The 22,623-nt window shown below is 39.4% G+C and overlaps 1 protein-coding gene across 4 annotated transcripts in view; it reads right to left on the bottom strand.

Annotated features, from left to right (window-relative positions):
• rad54l2 (RAD54 like 2) overlaps window positions 1–18,771 on the bottom strand; it is a 30,419-nt gene extending 11,648 nt beyond the window's left edge. Inside the window, 11 exon segments of one of the 4 annotated variants that reach the window (NM_001083355.1) lie at window positions 749–1,091; window positions 1,842–2,038; window positions 2,318–2,451; window positions 2,651–2,833; window positions 3,050–3,282; window positions 3,971–4,096; window positions 5,120–5,265; window positions 6,741–6,894; window positions 15,600–15,819; window positions 18,041–18,203; window positions 18,569–18,619. In NM_001083355.1, the coding sequence (NP_001076824.1) occupies window positions 749–1,091; window positions 1,842–2,038; window positions 2,318–2,451; window positions 2,651–2,833; window positions 3,050–3,282; window positions 3,971–4,096; window positions 5,120–5,265; window positions 6,741–6,894; window positions 15,600–15,759 (1,676 nt within the window). In that variant the 5' untranslated portion in view covers window positions 15,760–15,819; window positions 18,041–18,203; window positions 18,569–18,619. 4 annotated transcript variants of the gene reach the window in all.
• Between the last annotated feature and the right edge of the window lie 3,852 nt (window positions 18,772–22,623).

The raw sequence follows: 22,623 nt of genomic DNA, 5'->3' as shown, positions 1-22,623 counted from the left end.
TATTTTAATTATATCCTCTCTCTTGTACATCTTTTCAGCTTTCAAATAAAGCCACTGACCCTGGCAGCCAAAAAACCCTTTTACTCTGTGAGCTTACAATTTCATTATATACCATTTTCTGGTTGCTAAGGTAAACAAGACACTAGCAACCAGAAAGCTGCAGAAACTGGAGCGCTACTAAACAAAAAGCAAAATAACTGAAACACAAAAAATAAAATATGAAAACTAGTTGCAAATTGCCTCAGAATATCAATCTATGTCACACTGTCAAAAGTTAATTCAAAGGTGAGAAACCCCTTTAATTTAAGTAAACCACTCCAATTCCCTGTAGAAGATATGCTATAGATGGGGAATACTGTACTTTTGTTCCGACATTACACAGCAGAATATACCATGTCATTCACCGAAAAGAAGTAACAATGATCTCTATAAAGTGCACCTATGGACTTGTTTCTCTCACTGAAGCTGCAGGCTGACATGGGCTAATGTCTACGTGCAAAACTCTGCCTGGTTGCAGTATTAGTCTGGTGGGGGTAATAGATTGTTGATAGATGCTCTTTAAATAAAGTTACATGGTGGAACATGAATATGAGTCATAGCCTTAGAGAGCAATACCCTTATGTATTGCTCTCTAAGGCACCCAGTTTGGCACCCCTTATAACTAAGGCACTTGCACCTACAATAAAATAAATTAACCAATGTTTTTGAATATAAAGGTTATTGCATTTGTCAGGAGAAGAGATCTAACCTCTGAACAAATCCTTCCAGCAAACTGTGCAAGACATGGCTCCGATATCGCATGAGTCTCTTGTCCTGGGGTGTGCTATCCACACACTGTCCATTTAGAATGGGCCTTTCAAACATGTTGCTGAATTCTTGCCTAGTACCAAGAAAATCAGGTCGCACAAAGTCCACCATGCACCAATACTCAATAAGGTTGTTCTGTAAGGGGTAGCCTGTCAATACCACCCTCCTTCGTGATCGGATGTTCTTCAGGGCCTGAGATGTACTGGCATGACAATTCTTTATACGATGACCTTCATCACAGATCACTACATCTGGGCCAGGCCTTGACAAAGCCTTTTCTATCCCTGTGGTAGGGAGAGAGGAAGACAAACAGGAGCTTATATTTTATTTTTTAAAAAGTGTACTATGAAAACTATTAACTATAAAAGTTAAAAAAAAATTTACAAGAGTGATAAGAAATAGCTGACTAGGATATGCAAAGAGGCTTAGGGCCAGCATGCTAGGAAGAATTATAAATGAAACATTATTATCCTTTATTTATATAGAATTAACATGCTTTACAGAAATCACTCCACATTCTGTGCAACAGTGGTCCCTAAGTTCCTTATAACATTCACACACACCAAGGTCAGTTTTATCAGGATCCAATCAAATTCCTGGAAGATAGTGCCCAGTCTAGAATTGAACATGGGACCCCAACAAGCTACAGTGAGACCTCATGAAAAGAATTAGTCTTGTGTCAGGAGGAAATGTTTATTCATCCAAGCGGACCATTTTTTTTCAAATATTTTTGGCCAACCCATCTTAAAATATGTTTTCCTATACAAAGGGATGCATTGATTAACCACTTCCAACCTTTGGTGATGTGAGGGAGCAACACTGGATTTTCATCTCATAGCTATTAATTATTTTACCTAAATAAATAAGTTTCCAAGTTTCTCTGGCCAGAGTAGTCATGAACTACTACATTATTGGTAAAGAACCTACGTCAATTAATTTCTGTGAAGCAGCCTAGTATAAAGCCTTTCTGATCAGGCCATATGATTAACTGTATATATTAGGATGGTGTGCTAGGATCTTATTGAGAATTTTACCTTTTAGCATTTCTTGCTGGCGATCCTCTTCATCCAAATCAATAATTACAGGTCCTGCAGCCTTTTTGCTCTTTTTTTTTCTACCAGCAGTAAATGATTTTTTCAGAGAGAGGAGCCTGTACATTTCATAGCCCATTAACAAGACTCCTCCATCGGTCGCCCAGTCATTAACTACTTTGGCTCGCGCTGCTGTTGTTCTAAGGGGGTTGAAATAAAAGAAACTTAGAAGAAAGCTCAAGTGGAGAAAACCACAACACTTTTAATATAACATGCTAGCCAAAGAAAGTTCTAGAGAGATGTTAGGACAAATAAAGATAAAGGCATGTCTTTATTAATATTAGTGAACATGGCAGCCTGTGTAAATGCTTGTGCTCTTTACTAGCAGTCCCTATTTGCTTCTGTGCAACTGCAGAGCTATCTTAGTTCTGACTTGAATTTATATGCATGCATAAACTCAGTATCCTAACCACACCCACTTGTGCTCGTCGTTCATAGTGTGGACCTTGAATGCACGTGGCTGGACCAGTTCCTGGTTATGATCCTTTGGCAATGATTCAGGTGGAGGGAGCCACATGTTGAATTCAGCAAGCCAGTTTTGCAACGTGTTGACCTAGAATTTAAAAGAACTTAAATCTCAGACAAGGCAAACAGAGGCTGACAAACAAGAATAGAGGGGCATGAGAGGGGTGTAAATATCATTTATGGTGAACAGCTGTTAAGCAGAACCATGGAAGAGGTAAGAACAGTTCATGCAAGTATTACAACTTAAGTCCCTGCAGGTTACCCCTACACCCACTCCAAAATCTCACCGGTACAATTGCAAGCACAGTCTTTGCTGAGGTATGTTGGAAGAGCACATCCAGGAAGGAGATAACCTGTAGAGTTTTCCCCAAACCCATACTGTGGGCCAAGATACAGCCAAATCCACTGCTGCCTGAAAACCTTTCCAAAGACTCAACAAGGTTGTCATACAGGAAGCGAATGCCACCAATCTGAAAAAGAAGTAAAAAAAAGTCACGAATGCCGAGAGATAACATGACAAGGAAAAGTGAGTAAGTACAGGGTAAATGGCTGGAGTATGTTCAGAGATCACAGTATAAACATAGAAAGAAGCTAAGAGTAAAATCAAAGTTTTGCAGTATGCACACAACGGTTGGAGAAAAACTGGAAGGAGCTTACATAAAATCAGGATGCCACCATGCACATACCTGGTGAGATTTGACAGCCCTTGCGAGCTGAGGTGCCAGAAAAATGTCCTTCTCATTTGGTGGGTGGTTAATGTTTACTAGGACACGGCCCAAATGATCAGCTTGATTCAAGGCATCATTGACATGGGAGCCACTGTTTTCAGTGGTAATATCTCCATCTACCTCATTGGTGGAATCTGCATTATCTGAAATTTGTAGATTGTCCTCTTCCCCAGAGCTCAATTCAATGATTTCTGTAAGACATCAAAGAAAACAGAGATGTTTAGGGGTAAGTGAGCCTTATATATTGTCAATCCAGCATTTATTTTATACTTACATCATATTTTCCATATATCAAAAATCATCTTTTTAGACAAGCCTCAGGAAAATCAGATTTTGATAAAATTACCCTGCTAACTGTAGTCAGCCATGTAAAGAGGCCTATGTCATTACACAAATTTATGATCTTAGTTGCCAACTTAAAAAAAAAAAAAAAAATAGGAATAAAATCTTCACACCCAAGGTTTGTTAAAATGTACGCTGTATACTGTGCTACTCTTATGCAGTATGCAGCTAAATTAGCTGATATATTGAATTGCTGTGGGGCAAGCATATATTGTGTATTGTGTATGTAATTTTTAATGGATAGTTAGCATCCCTATAAAAATTAAGTATCAACAGCTGGTCATGATAAAACACACCATTAATATATATTTAATATGCTGTACTACACTGGATAACAAAAACACAGGGTTAACATACCCTTGATAGAAGTTACCACATCATATATAACATTAATTGTATTTAATGTAAATGCAGCTTGGAATTAGCAAAGATTAACAATAGTTCTTATTGTATTCCCTTACTACTATTCCTAAATAATCACCTCCTCATGTAATCCTTTCCCATTTAACCTGTGCATTCTTTTTTTTTCCCCCTTACCATCCTTAATGCTATGAGACTTCACCTTCCCTTCATCATCACTTTCACCACTGCTGCTGTCAAGGCAGATTATTTCCTGGCTTTTCACCAGCTGCGACACATCTGCTGCTCTCAGCTCAATCTCCTCTGCAGAACAAAAATATTATATAAGTTTAATATGTTATGGTAAAACAGACAGCCTCCCATGCTCAAATCAACATGCCCAGGAAAATTCCACAAATGCTCAGTCCCAACAAGTCTGTATTTATAGCTGTAGTCGCTTTCAGTTTCTCTCTCAGTCAAGTTACTACAGATCAAGTAGCAAATTAAGGAGGAAACACACCCACAGTTGGTTTTGGAACCATGAACTTGTTATGTGCCCCATAGCAAGTTTGGTTATGCGTACAGCAATTTAGTACAGCTCTGTAAAATCTGATTCCATCAAGGTACAAGCACAATGTATTGTCTTTCTATATGAGGTCTACTACATTGTTGCGGCACAAGATTGTCTCTCTACTGAGAGTAATTTACCTACTGTGGATTCACAGAAACCACTTTTTTGGGGCTTTGTCAAATACTGAATCTTCTACAAAGGATATAGATGAATCCCAAAGTGAATCCTAATTTTCACATTCAAATTTTCAAAGTCCCAGGAAAAAAAGATTGGGCGTTTCAAAAATCAGCAATTCTATATTCACATTGCCTGAAGTTGCATAATTGTATGGATTCAGATTCAGGCAAATGCAAATCCTGTTGAAAAATGCTCCGATTTTGCCAAATCCCAAACTGACTCTTGGATTCAGTGCACCTTTACCTTAGGATGGTGCACTTCTTAAAAAAAAAAAAAAAAAAAAAAGTACCAGCCTGGGGTACTTTCTGCTAAGTGAAATATTTTGTACCGCGAGGAAATAATATACATAAACATAGTCCAGGCCAGGCAAAATCTGAAATTCTGATTTTATGAACACAAAGTAAAAGTAAAAAAAAAAAACAATTAAGCAGTCCACTGAGAAGAACTCCTTTTTCAGGCAAAAATATGTTCAACACAAGCTTTACTAAATAAACTAATGTTTAATAAGAGTATTATGCAGCTCCCTAGGTCCTGGATAACACACTCACACTAACATGTACACTGTAGCAAACAAAATGTTCCTGTCCTATGTTGCCTACCCTGCAGGAAGTCTAGTGATACAGGGGGCAAAGTGAGCGGCAATGGGTAATCCTTCCTCTGTTGTTCCAGTCGTTTTCGTCTTTCCAACTCCTCCTGCTGAGCTGTCTTGGTCACAGATTCTAACTGATCTTCTCGCAGGAGTTTTCTATGGAAAATAGGATCAGAAAAAAAGGAGTCAAATTATCACTCTATCAAGAGGTTCCAACATAAAATATAATTTATTTGTTCCAGTTTTCAGAGATTAGATTGCAAAAAGCTGACCATGCAGTACCTTAACTATACAATATCCTAACATATATGAATAAGGTGCCCACACACGGCTTTGAAATAATATACCAAAGAGAGAACTTACAATAAACTAATAAATAAGCTGCTACAGCAGAAAACTGGTGGCTTACGGGGCTGAGTTTGGCAGAATCTTACAAACCTTGTGTTTACACTTTAAACAAAGTTGTGGGATACTCTTTTTGGTTTGCATCAAATATAAGCATGCCTCTATATTTCACATGTGTACTTAAAGGGTAAATTTATATAAAAATGACTTCTTACTATGCCTCACATATTTGTAATCTACCCAGCATTGGCAACTGGTTTTATTTACAATTTTTTTATACCTCTTTCCAAACTGCCTATAAAACTGCTGACTGATAGGTGATCTGCACAAGCAACCATAAGAAGAACATTCTGTGCAGAGGACCAGCGAAACAAGTGTGTACAGTACAGTAAGTGTAGCACAGTCACCTTCTATAGTAACATCCTAAGCAACCATGACACAGGTTGAATTCCAGGCTAGAATTGTGTTGTTACTTGGTGTGATTTTTTTTTTACTTGCTGTTTTTTATTCCTTTCAGGTTTCTCCTTTTCAGCCTGCTGTTTATTTGGTATGGTCTTAAACCCCAGTAGTCAGATACTAGTTTGAATACTAAAGGGGCCATATGACCCTTTGTTTAATATGATTTCAATGGCTTGTGCTGGACATACTTGTTTTAATCAAAAACAATATGATTTTTTTTCTAAACAGGGAAACTATTCCATTTTGGGCCTAGAAAGGTAGATAATAAGCATTATAAAACCTCTTCCCTTCTCTCTTTGTTGTGACTGTTCAGTTGGCAGGAATCCATTATGCAGGGATATAATCTGTGTACTGTTAATCCTATCATCTACTTCTCAAGGAATATTTTTGTGATTAAAATAACATTTAAAAAGTTAGTTCAGCACAAGCTTATTTATTGAATTCTCGTGAACAAGCAGGTATACTGCCCCTTTAAGGCCTACAGCATACATGTTGTTTTCTGTCTGTGACAGGCCAATCACATTCATTCCTGTCACTAAACACATAAGACAGGTGCGGGATGGATGGGCCTTTTTATGCCAGAGGAGAAGACATCATTTGTGTAATAGGACTAAAGATATAGGAGACAGGATGGAAAAGTAAATAATTAAAAAAAAAACATATAGGAAAACATTTTTTGACAAACTGTAAATTTTCTTTAATGTATTAACCTATAAAACATTAGTCCCTTTAGGAGTGTCTGAAGAAGCAGAAATGCATTTCAGCCTAAACATGATACAGTAACCTTGCAATGATCTAAGGAGGCCTGACCAAATATGGAATCTCACCGAATGTTTCTTCTCAGGTTTGCAGGTTTCTGTAGGCGCTTTTTCTTTGCCTCATCTGATTCTTGGCCGCTCTGTCCTGAGGTAGTTGAGCGCTTCCATCCTTCTTCTCCTTGCTCAGGGCTGTCTTCACCCAAGGCTGCATTTTGAGATTTCTCTGTAAAAGCACAGACAGACACTCAAACTCCAAAGCAGAGGGAATGCAAGTGGGGGGATAGATAAGAGTCTCTGCCCTCAAGGCCAGGGTAGTAGTGACCAAGGCTAGCTTGAAAACAGAATCCATTCAAGTCAGGGGACTGCCCCAGGGAAACTGCATATACAATTGTGTTCTCTATCAACAGCCTTAAACATCAATCTGCTTGGAATACATGCATGTAAAAGCACAGGCAACGAAATACCCACCTTTGACACCCTTAAAGTGAAATTTAACCTACCCAACAAAATGTACTTTAGATTTCTACAATTGCGCCATGCTCTGCAAGCCCAATTTGGGAAAAACAAAATAGACACTACCCCCAGAAGAATTGAAGAAATGGTCCTAGAACCAAATCTACTTAAACCAGTATCTCAATTCTACTCACTGCTTAACAAACCCGAAAAACCCATACTTCCCAAACTCTATGAAAAATGGAAAAGAGACATCCCCCACCTAACACCCGAAATGTGGACAGAGACCTTAGAAACCTATAACTCAACCCTAATTAACTCCAAAGATAAAATGATCCAGTTTAGATTCCTACACAGAACCTACCTCACCCCTCACAGACTCCACCTAATCAACCCTGAAATTCCTGACATTTGCCCAAAATGCTCTCAATCCCCAGCAGACTATATACACATGATGTGGGCCTGCCCTACAATTAAAAGATTTTGGACCAAAATAACTGAAGAAACTAGCCGCCTATTGGCACTCATATTACCTTTAGAGATACCCCCACTACTACTAAACCAAGTGGAAGACATAACCCCGGCCCCAGCTGAAAGAACATTGCTATGTTTTCTCTTTATACAAGCCAAAAGACTAATAACCCTCAAATGGAAATCAGAACACCCACCAAAAAAAAAACAATGGATAGACCTCATTAACAGCTCAGTCCCCCCTATACCACTTGACATACCTTAGCAGAGGATGCCCCCAAAAGTTCCACAAAGTGTGGACCCCATGGATAACTGAACACTTACCTGCATTATTACCATAAAGGAGAGTCAGCCCCCCTCCCTTAACCCTACACTCACCCCCCCCCCCCCCCCACCCACCCTTTCCCCCTCTCGGAAACAACAGTAAACCGTATAAGTTGGGAAACAGTTTATTAACATAAATATAAGTTAACGGCAAAATACAGCTGTCTACACATCCACCTATGTTTAGGCTGTAAATGCCTGGTTTATATCATTGTAAGGAAACTCAATGCCTGTACCAAATGCTACATAAGTAAGTCATTGTTCAGACTGCCTGTACCAAGAACCGTAACATGCTATTTTATTTATTTCCATTCTTTCCTATCTCCTCTCTCTTCTTCCTTTGCTTTCTTTATGTTAAATAAAACTCAATAAAAACAATTTAAAAAAAAAAAAAAAAAGCACAGGCAACGAAGGTCATTGGTACCACAATCGCAGTTAGGACAAGTATTCTGAAACTAGCCTTGCTGCTTAAAATTGAGATAGCTCATGTGCATATAGCATTGCTACTCTGCATACCTGCATTTTCATTAGAGTATGATGCTCTGCTGAATGGGCTGACAACACTCATATAAATTATTGTTCTAACTAGGGCTGGGCGATATACCGTTTAATACCGAATACCGGTGTTTTTTTTTTTTTTTAAAACTATATTCATTTGTCAGATACCGCAATACCGGGGTGTCAGGGTACTCACCCGTGCGGCCCGGTCTCGCGCGCGTCCCGTTGTCCGCGGGACATTGCGCATGCGCGTCCAAGCGCACGTACATGTCAAAGCGTGCACGTCCGTGACGCGCTGACGGCGCCGGTTCTGCGCATGCGTGGGGGGTATTTAAAACTATCAAACGCCTCCTCCTGTGCTATGTTGTCTGCGGCCTTGCCTGGGAAACTAAGCCTGCCTGATTTACCTTACGACTTTCTGTTGCCGATCCTTCGTTTGCCTGAGTCTGATTTTCAATACTGCAGTAATTATTCTCTAATTTATTAGGAAATGGGGTTAACACCTAATCATGCATGGAAAAAAAAATACCGTCAAATACTGTGACACCGATATAATTTTGAAAAATACTGTGATATAAATTTTTGGTTATACCGCCCAGCTCTAGTTCTAACTAGAATAAAAAGAAACTAAATATCATCTATAAAGTCTCAGCTTGTAGATTTTTTTTTTTTACTGGATTCTTAAAGGAGCTTGTTAGAATTCACTTTTTGCATAGCACTTTGAATTCAAGAAAACACTCTAATCTGTCATGCCTCAGGCCTTGAAGATTCTGGATAAGGGATCACATAACTGTTAAATATGAAAGGGATTCATAATTGAGTTATTTTGTCTTTAAAATGAGCAGTTAGCAGAGAAGCAAAGACCCTCAAGGCACAAAGGGATTTAGAAAACACTGAGGAATATGCTGTTGATCCAAGAGTCCTGCACAGTTAGGATAAGCGCCTGCAGCTGCTAGTTACATAAAGGTTACTTCCCTTGTTATATAACAGCCAGAAATACCTCACAGGATAACCTGCTTCTGTACTGAGTTCTGACAGCCTAAGGTACTCAGAACACAAATGTGTAATGTTGTTATGCTATATTAACCCAATAAAGATAATAGCTGACCAGAGCCAAAATAAAAGTTCTTTGCAGGTATTCCTGAACTGCAATTCCCCAAATCATTGGCCATTCTTTAATACATTCTGTGAATTGACTTCAATTAGCCCTTTAGCTGTTGGGAAACAACAACTCCCATCACTATGTCAAAGTGTGCAGTAGCTGGAACACCAAAGGCTGGTTACCTTATTTCGGATTTCGGATATAGTGGCTCCCATACAGTGGTCCTGGCCCCCTTGGTGGAGACTAAGAGCCTTGGCAGATTTGGGCAAAATACTATTTGCAAATATATTTTCGGATGAACCACAGTGAGGTTTGGGGCAAAAACTTGTATGATGGAACTGTGGATGATATAGCAATAGTTAAAAGGGGTTGTTCCCCTTTAAATTAACCTTTAGTAGAGTGATATTTTGAAACAATATGCAAGTGGTTTTTATTTTTATTATTTGTGGTTTTTCAAATGCTTAGCTTTATATTCAGCAACTCTGCAGTTTGGAATTTTAGCAGCTATATGGTTGCTAGGGGCCAAATTACCTAAGCTACCAGGCAGTGGCCCAAATGAAAAAAGTGGAATATAAATAGAGTGGGTATGAATAGAGAGATAAGTAATAACAAGTAAGAGTATATTTGTAGCCTCACAGAGCAATTGTTTATTTGCTGCCAGGGTTAGTGACACATTAAAAATCTGGAAAGAGTCAGAAGAGGAAAACAAATAATTTAAAAATGATACAGAAATAAAAAAGTGAACACCAATTGAAAAGGTGAACCATCCCATTAATATATCTGTAAACTTTTATGAGATAAGGGGGCCTGGAACAAATAAGGGGGGGTGCTGGAAGTGAATAAGCCCCAACATGCTACATAAGACAGTTGGTGGGAGCACGGATTTAATATCTGGGATGATGCATTCAGCCAATCAGTCTTCTGCCACTGCACTTTAATAAATATCAGAACATTTAATATTTGTTTTGACAAAAGAAAACTCTGCTCACACCTAGATGATGTAAAGCCATGTGCCTGAGAAGAAGGGGAAGGGACAGGCTGTGGGGGCGCTGACATGTTTAACAGTATTACGTTTCTGCCTCTCATGTGAATCCCAAGGAAATACCGACGGTTATATAACACACAAACTAAGACAGCAGATAACACACATTTGAACCCCTTCAAAAACAACAGGAAATGAAAGTTCATATCATCTCCCACTCCCCTTTTACAGCCAATATAGAATACATTCTCTTCTAAATGGAAAAGTTATAGGAATTGTACCTGTTGGGTGAGCAGATTCATCCAGCAGTCGCATGGCTATAACCTATGGCTTTTCCCCTATTATAATCCAACTGTCATAGGTTAGGATGAGTTAATGCTTTTCTCCCACACCAAGCTTTACAGAAGCGCTGAGGAAGTGCCGAGATAGACAGAGGCTGCAACAGGGGCACAAGTAGATGCTTCTACAGAGGCAAGGAGGGTTGGCCCCAGTCTCAGCAGCGAGAGTATTATACTGCCTGCCTTACATAAGCATTACTAACACAAAAGGAGGGGCAGTGAGGCAGGGCTAAAAGGCACAACACAATCCATGCTGAGTCGAGAGCACAGACTGTTCAGTACCTGAGGAGCCCTGTTCAAGCCACTCCCACACAAATTACTTAACACCCTAAACCCAATTCAGTGGCAGACAGGTAAGTGACTAATCATTACAACAGCAAAGGATTCCAAAGAAAATCATTACAGTACCCTCTACCATGGTGATTAAAAGTAGATGGAACTCCCCCAAAATGTGTCACATGGGCCCTTAAGATACTGGCCACAAGCCTGTGAGCGATGCCAACCAGCTATTTTCATAGTTACTGAGACTGCCAACTACTAATTTGTGGTAAGCGGCAATTTAAACAATGCTTTTGGCACTTCATTAGTTATACCCATGCAGTCACACTGAGCACTTCCAGCAAAGGGTTAAATAGAAAAGATTTTTACTTCGCTAAACAAGTTGCTACTACAGTTAAGGGATCCCTTATCCGGAATCTGGGGTCCTCAACCTATGCACAGTTACACAAACAGCAACTCACACTGGATTGCAAGGTTAATAATCCCTGTTAAAGCTTTCAGATGACTAAAGGTGGCCATACAGAGTAAGATACACTGGCTTGGCAAGGTCGCCAAGCAAACGGATCTTCTCCACCTACAAGTGGGTGATATCGGGCTAATTCGGTCCCCATGGCCAACCGATCTAATTAAAGCAGCAGGTATAGGTGCCGACGGAAAAATCAAGCCTGCCCAATAGAGATCTGCCCGATTTCAGGCCAGATGTCGGTCGGGCGGACCCGTCCTTTGTGCCCATACACAGGCAGATAAAGGACCAATATCGGCAGCTAGAATCAGCTTGTGTATGGCCTCCTTAATAATAGTAATTTCAACCATACTGTGGGAAAGAAATACAAAGATTATTTTACTGAATTCATTTCAATTAAAAAGGTGAAATTTAATATATTCACAAAAACCCACTTACAGTAATTCCAGAAAATGGTTGGATCCTTCTAAATGAATTGTACTTAATAAGCACTTGGCACATATCAAAGCGCAGGGCACTTGGCACAGATCAAAGAGCAAACTAAACATGTCAAATGTACAGAATTATGTTCCATATAGCCAACACTGTAGATTTTATAATCTATAGCAAACAAGTAGTTAATAAGCACATTAACCCATTGATTATTATTTGAAGCTTTAAAGGGAAAATATACCTAAGGGGGTTTTGACTATAACTATTATCAAGCAGAATGTCCCTATTCATCTCTTACAGGTAAAACATACCCCCTTTATGACATAAGCTAATGTAGAAAAGGCGCATAAACACTTTCAAAAATAAATATAGTTACACAGACATACGTGATTGCACAGACTAAAAACAAATCATAATACTCAAGCAAACCATTTCCCAAACCTAGAGTCAGACTGGGGTGTCCTGGGGCCCCCCCTTCTTGCCACCGCGTTGGGTGGGGGAGATGTGCTGGCCTCCGCAGTTACTGTTGGAGGGAGCGGGCCTTGGTCAGTAGGGGCCACAACAGGTTTTTTCACCAGTGCCCCCCCGGCCCAGTCTGACCCTGCCTGTGGCTCACAGTATAATACATCCCCTCCCTCACATTCTTCCGTTATACAGTGATGAATTCTTGGATTTAACATCCTTTAGCTTTCCATAGCTGGTGGGTACACAGAGTCACTGGAAAGCAGAGTCTCAGAATATCACTTTACAATGGAACAAAGTCAGGGGCTGGGATATGGTCCTTAAGAATATTAGGGTTTTTTTGACCTTTGACATAACATATGCCTGTGTAAAAAATAAAAAACACATTTACATTTATTTCAAAAGTTCTGATAGTGTTTATGCAACTTTTCTTCATAAGTCCAACTGAATGAGCTCATGTCAAAATTATGGCTATATTTTACCTATAAGAGGTGAACAGGAACTTTCTGACTTCCACTTCCTTGATTATAGCAATGATCATAACACCCATGAGTCATAGCCCTATAAGTTAAGCTGAGATAGAAAGATCAGATGCCATTTAAAGCTAACCATACACTCTGCTTTATCAACAGTTAACCATTAAATGCTTATAAAATATTTTTACTTTATAGTAATACTGGCCACTTCAAAACCATTTACCTATTTAACACTTGGCTATGACCTTGCCACCCCATATATTACCCGGTGTAGGTAAAAAAGCAAACCTGAAACACAAAATCTACCCAGTGGTAGTAAAGACCTTGACAGACTGTGCTTCTGTTTCTACTCTACAAAAGACAAGCAGTAAAACTACAAAATTTCAGTATTTCAGTATTTCATGTACCACCTGTATATACCCTACAAGTATCCTGCTTTAACAAACCATTCACTGAAAACAACTTATACCTATAGGAAACTGTACCTTGGGTGATCCCAGAGCAACAAGGCATTCTGGTAGTCATAACTTATAAAGTGCCACAAAGGACAGTTAATTATTTGAACTCAGCAAAGCAGATAGCGATCTAATAAGTTGTAAATGTAATTGCTATAGAAAGCAGTATCTGTTTGTTCTCAGTTATTTTCGGCACTGCTGGTCCAGACTACATGTATCATTGAAATAATGTCAACGTTATTGTCACCCCTGCATCCAGGACTTCATTTCCCACAATGGCTTACAGCAGTGATCCCCAACCAGTTGCTCGTGAGCAACATGTTGCTCCCCAACCCCTCAGTGGCCTCAAAGCAGGTGCTTATTTTTGAATTTCTGGTTAGGAGGCAAGCTTTGATTGCATAAAACCCAGTGTAATTGCCAAACAGAGCCTTCTGTAGGCTTCCAGTCAACACAGGGGCTATCAAATAGCCAATTATAGCTCTCATTGGCACCTCCAGGAACATTTTTATGCATGTGTTGCTCTCCAAAACCTTTTCCATTTGAATGTGGCTCACGGTTATAAAAGGTTGGGGATCCCTGGCTTACAGGTTCTATGATTAAGTCAGTAAGATGCTCTACAGTAGCACCCCAGTGTATGTTAATACAAGGTATCAGTGACGCAACCCCTACTCTTAGTAGTTTTCTGTACATGATTAATAAACCAGTGAAGGAGGATCACAAAGGTATGCAAGGCATTGTGGGAACTGAAGTCTGTTGCAGTGATCTGCTCTCCTGCAATTAAATGTGTCAACAGTACATAAAGTTATGATGAGCAAAGCAGAGAATAGTAAAGGCTAATTATTTTTTAACAACAAATTTTAAAATAAAAATGATATCCATGTTAAAGGGTCAGCTTTATATTGCAAACATATACCCAGTGACATCTTGCTACACAAAAATGGTTCTTCAGATTAGAGACAGATCTTTTCTTTAGTAACACAACACTTGACCAGTATTCATAAATTATTGATTTTGCTGACATTAGAGCAGAGTAGAGGCTGAATGAACTTTTACTTATAAAGAGGATTTATTTTGCATTTATTCTCCACAAAAAGAGAATTCAGAGTGCTTAGCAAAATGTGTCTACAATTTGTGGATTTATATACGAGTGGGTACATCTATTACATTACGGACCACTAAAGATATATGTATTCAGTAAATGATTGCCTATTTATAGACATTAAAAACTGCAGTTTGACAGCCATCACTCACACAAATAAAAGCAAGTATGCAGAAGATCAATGTTGTGTACATATGTTTCTCATCATTTAAATGAATAATAAAACTATTGCTAAGTAACACAGTGTTATAGTACTATAGGACTCCCACAAGAAAACATTTAAAATCTATTGTACAGGTTTAAAAATCCTGTTGAGGGAGCACTGCTTTAGCGAGTTGATATGGTCATTACCCAAGAGGACTGCCTTTTTGTTTTGCTGAGCAACATCTGAGAAGGAAAAATGAGTTGAACAAATCCCTGTCACAAATGCCCCATGTACCAAAATCCTCCTTATTTACAAGACCTAGGCCTGTGACAGCATTTTTCAGTCATGTGTAGCGAATCCTGTTGCAGCCATTTAGCTTGTCATTCATTTTAACTGAATCTGCTAGTCACTACCAGTAACAGCAGGTTTTGGCACATTTTACACTGAAAGTGGAAGAATTGAACACAAAAAGCAGAAGCTTACAAAGAATTAGTACTGTTCAATACTACCTCTATTATTACAGATATCAATATGTTACTACAGAGTTAGTATAAAAGCAATGACAGTCTCTTAAGAGGAATACATAAATAGGCAGATGGACACATATAACTTATTTGTATCTGGTATCTGTAAAGAGTTTCTAAGGAGACATATTACCACTTTGATTAGTTACAGAATAAAAGAGTACTCCTGATCTCCTGTTGTAGCGCTACAGTAAAACAGAGCAGGAAATTATTGAACAGTGACCAGTGCAAATGTAAACTGCCCAGGCATGAAAAGGCTTAAGAAAGAGAACCTACGCTTACTAGAAATAGTACCTACTGTTACTAGAAATAGTACCTAATGTTACTATACATTTTTTGCATAAACGTAACACACACTTAAGATGCAAAAAATGTTTTGTTTTTTTTAACCTCTGTATTTCAGCCATCATGTTATTTCAACTTACCATTTATATCTTGCTTGTCATCCTCATCATCGCCATCATTATCCTCCTCATCTTCCTCCTCCTCCTCCTCTTCATCATCATCTTCATCGTCTTCTTCTTCCTCCTCCATATCTTCTGGGTCCAATTCAGGCTCGCTCCCTGAGATAGATGCGTCAGACATCTCAAGCCCTTGCTGGAATTTCCCAGGTTATCTGCTCATCCTTTTCTGACAAAGGGGGAACTGCAAAAGGGCCAAAATATAAATGCCTTACCATAAGGCAAAAGAGAAAGACAGATATCTGTAAATGAAAAGCCAAAAAGATGAGAATATATAGAGACAAATTCGGTGAATTCTTTGAACAGACATATTGTTTTGCACCACCCATCATTCCTTCTATTTTTACCACTTTGCCATATCAGTCAGATGTGTAAAGAAGGCTTCGGTATATCATTTTAAACCTAAGTTGCCTTGTGAATCCAGTTTTGCTGTATAATGTAAATGTAATTACTCACTGATTCATGATCACAAGGTGGTAAAGTGAGGTGTAAAGATAAAAATACTTCTGGTGGGATTTTGTACTATTACACATAGCAATACATATTTAACACAAGAAGTAGTTATTTTTAATCATATAAAGGAACACTGCCATCTAAATAAAACAGTTTAAGCTGCCCGTTCAATATACTCACAATACGTGTTTTTATGGTTTACCTACATGATATGCTGCTACTTTGACCATAACAGATGTCTTGCTGGCTAAATATAGTGATCAGGTTGTTCAGTACTATTATTTTCAACCACACTGGCCAATCATCACACTCTGGAGAGACACCCAATCATGTTAGGATCTAGTGCAACTGCACAGCACGTGATCTCTCTCTCTCTCTCACACACACACACACACACACACACACACACACAGTTTGATGCAATTTAGCCATCCACATGTGGCCAAACTGCACACAACCAAATGTACAAAAGGCTTTATGGTCTGCTTATGTGCAGCCTGCTTTAAATGAAGAGCATAAAAGAGAAGAAAAGTTAGCTAAAGCAAACCAAAGAAACCACTATACCTCTTATTTTTTATTATATTATAATAATGTATCTAAAGTTGTAATATACAAGGATATTAAATGTCACCTCTGTGTTCCATGCTCTTCAACCTCATGCTTTTATATAGTCAAGGGACTCCTCTGTGACTTATAATATCTGTATACTTTACATTAAGGGTACATATTATTATTGTAAGAACGGTGTAACACTGTGTGGACAGGTCAAGCTACAAAACTTACAATGTGTCAAAGTCTATGTGAGTTAAGCAAGCAATCATTTATATAACTTCTGTTTCAAATACAATTTTTATAAAAACTAAAAGCTTGCATTATGAAAGACAATAAAATATTAAGCAACTTTTCTTTATGTATAAATTACAAATTCTTAGTGGGTCTTAAACCACAATACAAGCTTAAATTACTTGGGCATGCTAATTTGTTAGGAACCCTCCAGTTATAATTGCTAAGCAGAGAACCCAGGTTGGTGCTCATCTTCTTTTCACCGACCTAGAGTTTGTCCTTCAGAGCGCATTTTTGCCACTTTACCTCTTCTTTCTATTGCCATTCTGTTTTGAATGAAGGTCGAATGAAGGTGTGCGCATGCTCAGTATAGAAATTTCAGAAAAAATTTCTGTACTGTGCATGCGCTTGCCCAAAACAAGGTGCCTTGGAAAGAAGAGGTAACATGGCCACAGTGCATTCTACAAAATGAATCCCGGGTTGGTCCATTGTTTGTAGAAGAGGAGGGATCAATGCTTATCAATTATAATCACTATGAGATGTCTGTGATTTTAGCTCACAATGACCTTTAACTGTAAATGTAACTGCATCTGTAAGTGGTAGTTGTCTGTCCCATTCTGCACACCTGATTCGGACTCTAGAATCAATGTAGTAGAAGTTGGCTTTCTGCGAGCCAAACCAGGTCTGCTAGGGCTGGTACAATGTACACTACACACCAAGTACAGTCTACTGACATATTACTGAAAAATGTAACACCTTGTTTTTGTGCAATTAAAAGACAGGACACGGTGTATAGCAGCGATTACCTTTCACTATTTAAGACCCACTAGTGCAGAACAGCAAGGGATAGACAGTGCCTTTACTTTTACAAACAACCTTAAAACCATTGAAAATGTGAAATGCATGTATACTGAAAAGTTTCTTATAATGACATTTTCTATCATTAGACAAAATGTTATTTTTAAGTTGCCTTTCCCTTTAAGTTGTTTATACATGTGTCCAGCCTTTTTGAGCCTAAATTTCTTGAGTTTGGTTTCAAAAGATAAAAAAAAGTCTCAGCAGCTGCCCAGAGCAAATCATTTGCATCCCCACCCCCTACACCCATTACAACTTGTTCTCCCAATATGAGATGACAGATTGTAAGACAATGTTCCAACACAATCACTTACCTGCCCACATCACCAGATTTCCCCACAGACTTCATCAGATAAAAAACTGTTGTTCATAAAGTTGAATCTAGCTCTGTGCATTTAAAGGCACACACCTGCCTCTATGTACAGTTAGGTGCTACTGTGGGTTCCACAGATAGAGCTAAATACCATCTGAGCGTAGCTAGGACAAGAAACAAGAAGGGAATAGCTGTCATAGCCCCACACTCACACATATATGAGTAGCATTACAGGCACACAGGCTTTACAGCAGCAAACACAAAGACAGCAGACAAATGAAATGGATGTTGAAGCAAACAAGCAGCCACCCAGCACAGAGCTGCATATTGCCATTGGATTTCTCGGCACTGGACTCTTCAGCTGTTGTTTAACAACACCTCTCAGAGCTCCCAGAAAGCCAACGACTTCCAGGAATGCTTCGAGCCGCTGGTAAGAGCTACACACACAAGCCACACGTACATACAGCCAAGACACGCACGCAAACATACGCACACAGCCTCCCTCTCTGACACAGCGGGAACTCCTTACCTCCCCCCGGCGACGCTCTCTGGCTCCGTTCTCCCCGCTCCCAGGGCTTCAGTTCCGGCCTCTTCGACTCTCCCCTACCGCCTCTGCTCTGTCCCTGCAGGCCCGTCCGCCCTGTGTCGCCCGCCGGGAACACAGAACGTGTTGCACAAGGTTCCGGCCGGGAAAGAAAGGTTCCGCCTCAGGGGACATAGAGGAGGGATTCTGAGACTGCGCTTTAATTCGCTTCTTTTAACAGTGGCCAGACCGCCCAGAGGCACGACAAATTTGAATTGGAAGGCGCTAGAGATATAAAATCATACGATTATACATTGTATTGCTTTTGTCTAGCTGGGCTCAACGTGTCTCAGGGGCCCCGTGTGCACTAGCTGATATTTTTACTTAGTCTGTTTTATTTATATACAGAGATTATATATCAGTCACTGTTTCAGTGGCCTTTACAGTGTGAGGTCCCTTTTGCAGTTACACATACTACAGTCAATGTTATAAGGAGATAATTTATGTTATCAGGGGAAAGCTAGTGCAAGTTTGGGGGTGAAATAGCAAACTACTTGCAAATAGTACCCTGGATGAAAATAAACAGAAGAGTCCATCCCAGAAAGTCACAATGCTGCTCAGGGCAGCACCATACCAGGATCAGGGATGTCCAATAAACAGCCTTCTAGCTCAATGTGGTTGGGGGGTGCTGGGAGTCTTTGTTTAACACCAGCTGTGGTCCCAGCCTTCCTACAGTGCCTGGGTTGCCTTGATCAGCAAGGGTTATGCACCAGAAAATACCCTGTTAAAAACAATACTGACAATTGTTTCAGATAAACACTCATAAAGACAATTATAGAGACAATGCTCAGTATGTTATTGCCCTTAAGGTGGACATGCCTGCAGAGATATTAAAGAGTAACCAATGAGGGTTGTAATATCTTTGGTAGTCTGAACCATTAACATGAAGACTGCTGTCTTGGAAATAAGATGAGAACAACAATAGAAACTATTGGTCAGCAGTCTGATAATGCATGTAAAGACACCAATCAGGAATATCGGCTGTTGCCAAACTTTTCTCAGATGAAATTACTGTTTATCTATGGGATGAGGCACATATCCCATGTTCCTTGGACACACTTCCCAAAGATTATACAAAGACTCAAATAACAACATCTACAAGTGTATGGCAACCATGACCACAGAGCCACTGGAGCTCCCCTGTGGTCAAACGCAGGAAGAAATTAATTCCATTCTAACGTAGGTGGCTGTACTCACACAGGCGCATGTAAGTACTGAACTGGTGGAACCAAGCCCGGATTTGTGACTAGGCCACAAAGACCCTGGCCTAGGGCAGCATAAATTAAGAGGCAGCATGTTGCCCAGCTGCACCTCATACCCGGAGCACTGGGGTCTAGGTGCACAGGAGATCTCTGTGTTTCCTGTCCTTTGTGCTCCAGGAGTAAGTCCAAACGATGCATATGCTTTCAGTCCTGGTGGGGGCTGGGGGGCAGTCAAGGGTGCGCACTGCACAGAAATCTGGCCCTGGGTTGAACACAACATGCTGAATTCCACCTGCATTCGGCGCTTACATGCACCTGTGGGAGTACAGCTGCATTAAGAAGAATGGAATGTGATGGAACTCAGGAGAATACTACCGCAGGGAGCAAAGATAAAAACGCTCGTCAATAGGACCCCGTAAGCAGTTTATGGACTACATATATTTGCATCCCCTGCCTGTACACCCATCAGAGCGAAGGAGCTGCAATTCCTGTACAACTGGGGGGGTCATAATTTTCGCATCCCTAATGTTCATGACAGCTGATGTGAAAAATATGTTTGCAAAATATGTACAGATTTATGTGTTTTCTTTAAACAAATACCCTTTTTAAATAGAGGCCTTTGGCACTCTGCAGTTAATTTTTATGGCCCCCTGCCAGCACCAAGTGATTTGTAAAATTGATTTGAACAACAGTAATCTGTTTAGAATAATTTGGCCCTCACACACAATTTATTTTGTAATTGACCACCTATAGTGATTCCTGCCTGGCTTCATAGCATTGGAGAATTAGTAAAATAAAGGTCCCTGCTACATTATCCTGTCTCAGCACTGTAACTTAATGGAAGCACTTATGCAGGCTTTGCCTCTATTTACCTGACTGTGGTAAATGGTACAGAACACCTTTATTGACTCTGAGCATACTACTTGTTGGCTTAACCACCTCTGTTTGGCTTTCAGAAATAGAACTGCATATTCCTATTAGGCATGCTACTGTTAATGGAAAACATAGCGGACTTTATACCTCTGGTATGTCTTTCCTATTAATAACATTAGCAACAAATACTGAATTCTAAATATGTTGAAAGTTTAAAGTGTTTCAAGAAGATCACCTTTACATTAACATTGTGTTATTTATGGACCAATTCTAAGTAACTTTGCAACCAATCTTTATGAAATATTTTATTTTCTAATATTTTCTATTTTTATTTTAGTGCTTCCTAAGCTGAAGCTAACATGCTGTTTGTTTGCATGGGTAGCAGACAGCATATGTCCATACTAATCACAAAATTGTCCTACAGGGCTTTATTATGCTGAAATGTTTTTTAGCAGCACTAAAGCTTGGCACTTAAACAGAAACCCCAAACATTTTGCCTATAAGATTCTATAAATGCAATTGTTGCTCTCAATACTTATCTAGCTCTGTGCGCAGAGGTGGTCACAGCTGGCAATATTAATAACAGTGAAAATTAATATTTCCCCAAGTACAAGAGAATATTCACTGGGAAACAGTGCTTGTAGCTTTTTCCACCAAGTGTCTCTGGTGACACATGCTGGTATGGCTGCAGGCAAGGGCCTGTTTTGCACTATTGTGATAGGCTGATTTCTGCAATAAAGTAATAAATGACATTTTTCCACATGTTTACTGTCAGTGGTGTGCATAGCCCTACAGCATGTGAGAAGCACAGCGCCTACATTTGGTTCAAGGCAAAAACCTAGTTGCAGGCAACAATCTCTTTTTAAATCCCAGGAAAACCATATTTAGCTGCTTTACATAATACTGTAGCTGCTACATGAAAAAAAAGGTGCATGGAGCCCCAAAACAACCACTTAAGGACCTAGTATTTTGTTTTAGTGCAGCAGCATTTAGTGACCCACTATGTAACAGATGGGCCATAAGTATTTCCATGCACAGCCACTCCACCCCCTCTTCATAAAATTGGGGAAAGCATTTCAATATGTGGAGGGAGTTGGACTCAGTCATACAGTTAGTGACATTCTCTGTTACAGAAAGGATGCCTGATGGGGGCACAAAGGGGCTGTAAAGTCAGAACCATGGCCATGGCTCTAATTTTGATTGAAGCTCAGCAGGGCTCTGAGGTTTTTGGCTTTTTTCACATGGAATTCACAAATAAAACAGCTGAACTATAGATTAAACAAATAGAATGAACAAATAGAATAAGCTTAAAGTGAATAACTATAATCATTGCTCTAATATAAATGAATAAAACATGCATCAATGGTAGCAGAAAATATTAATGATTACTTATTTTGAATTTTATTAGTAGGGTGATTATGTGGCTGTAGCAGAATATGTTTTTGCCCAAGAGACTGCACAGTGTGCGCACTGAGGCTAAACATGTTCTCATGCTCAGACTGCAATTTTGTTAATGCCCCCTTACAATATTTTACATTCCTCATCTGTTTATTTCCACTATTTATTGCCTATCATTTGGTTGCTTTAGAAGCCAATAACTGACCATGTGCAATACTAAATATAACACCACTGACCTATTTCTGTATGATGATGTATGTTTTATTTTATTACCTATATCAACCCTGGCTAAATATTTTTATCAGAGGAAATATAGAGCAATTGGTGACATGGCCATTCTAAAAGATGGTGCTAATGACATCTGCTGACTGCACTGTGTTTGTACGTATTAGGGAGCTGTAAGCTCCACTGGGACAGAGACTGATGTGAATGATACATAATCTCTGTAATGCATTGCAGAATATGTTTGTACTAAATTAAAAGGGTTGTTCACCTTTGAGTTAACTTCTAGTATGATCTAGAGAGTAG

This window comes from Xenopus tropicalis, chromosome 4 (assembly GCF_000004195.4).
Source record: "Xenopus tropicalis strain Nigerian chromosome 4, UCB_Xtro_10.0, whole genome shotgun sequence".
NCBI lineage: Eukaryota > Metazoa > Chordata > Amphibia > Anura > Pipidae > Xenopus > Xenopus tropicalis.
This window is presented reverse-complemented; position numbering and strand designations above follow the sequence as displayed.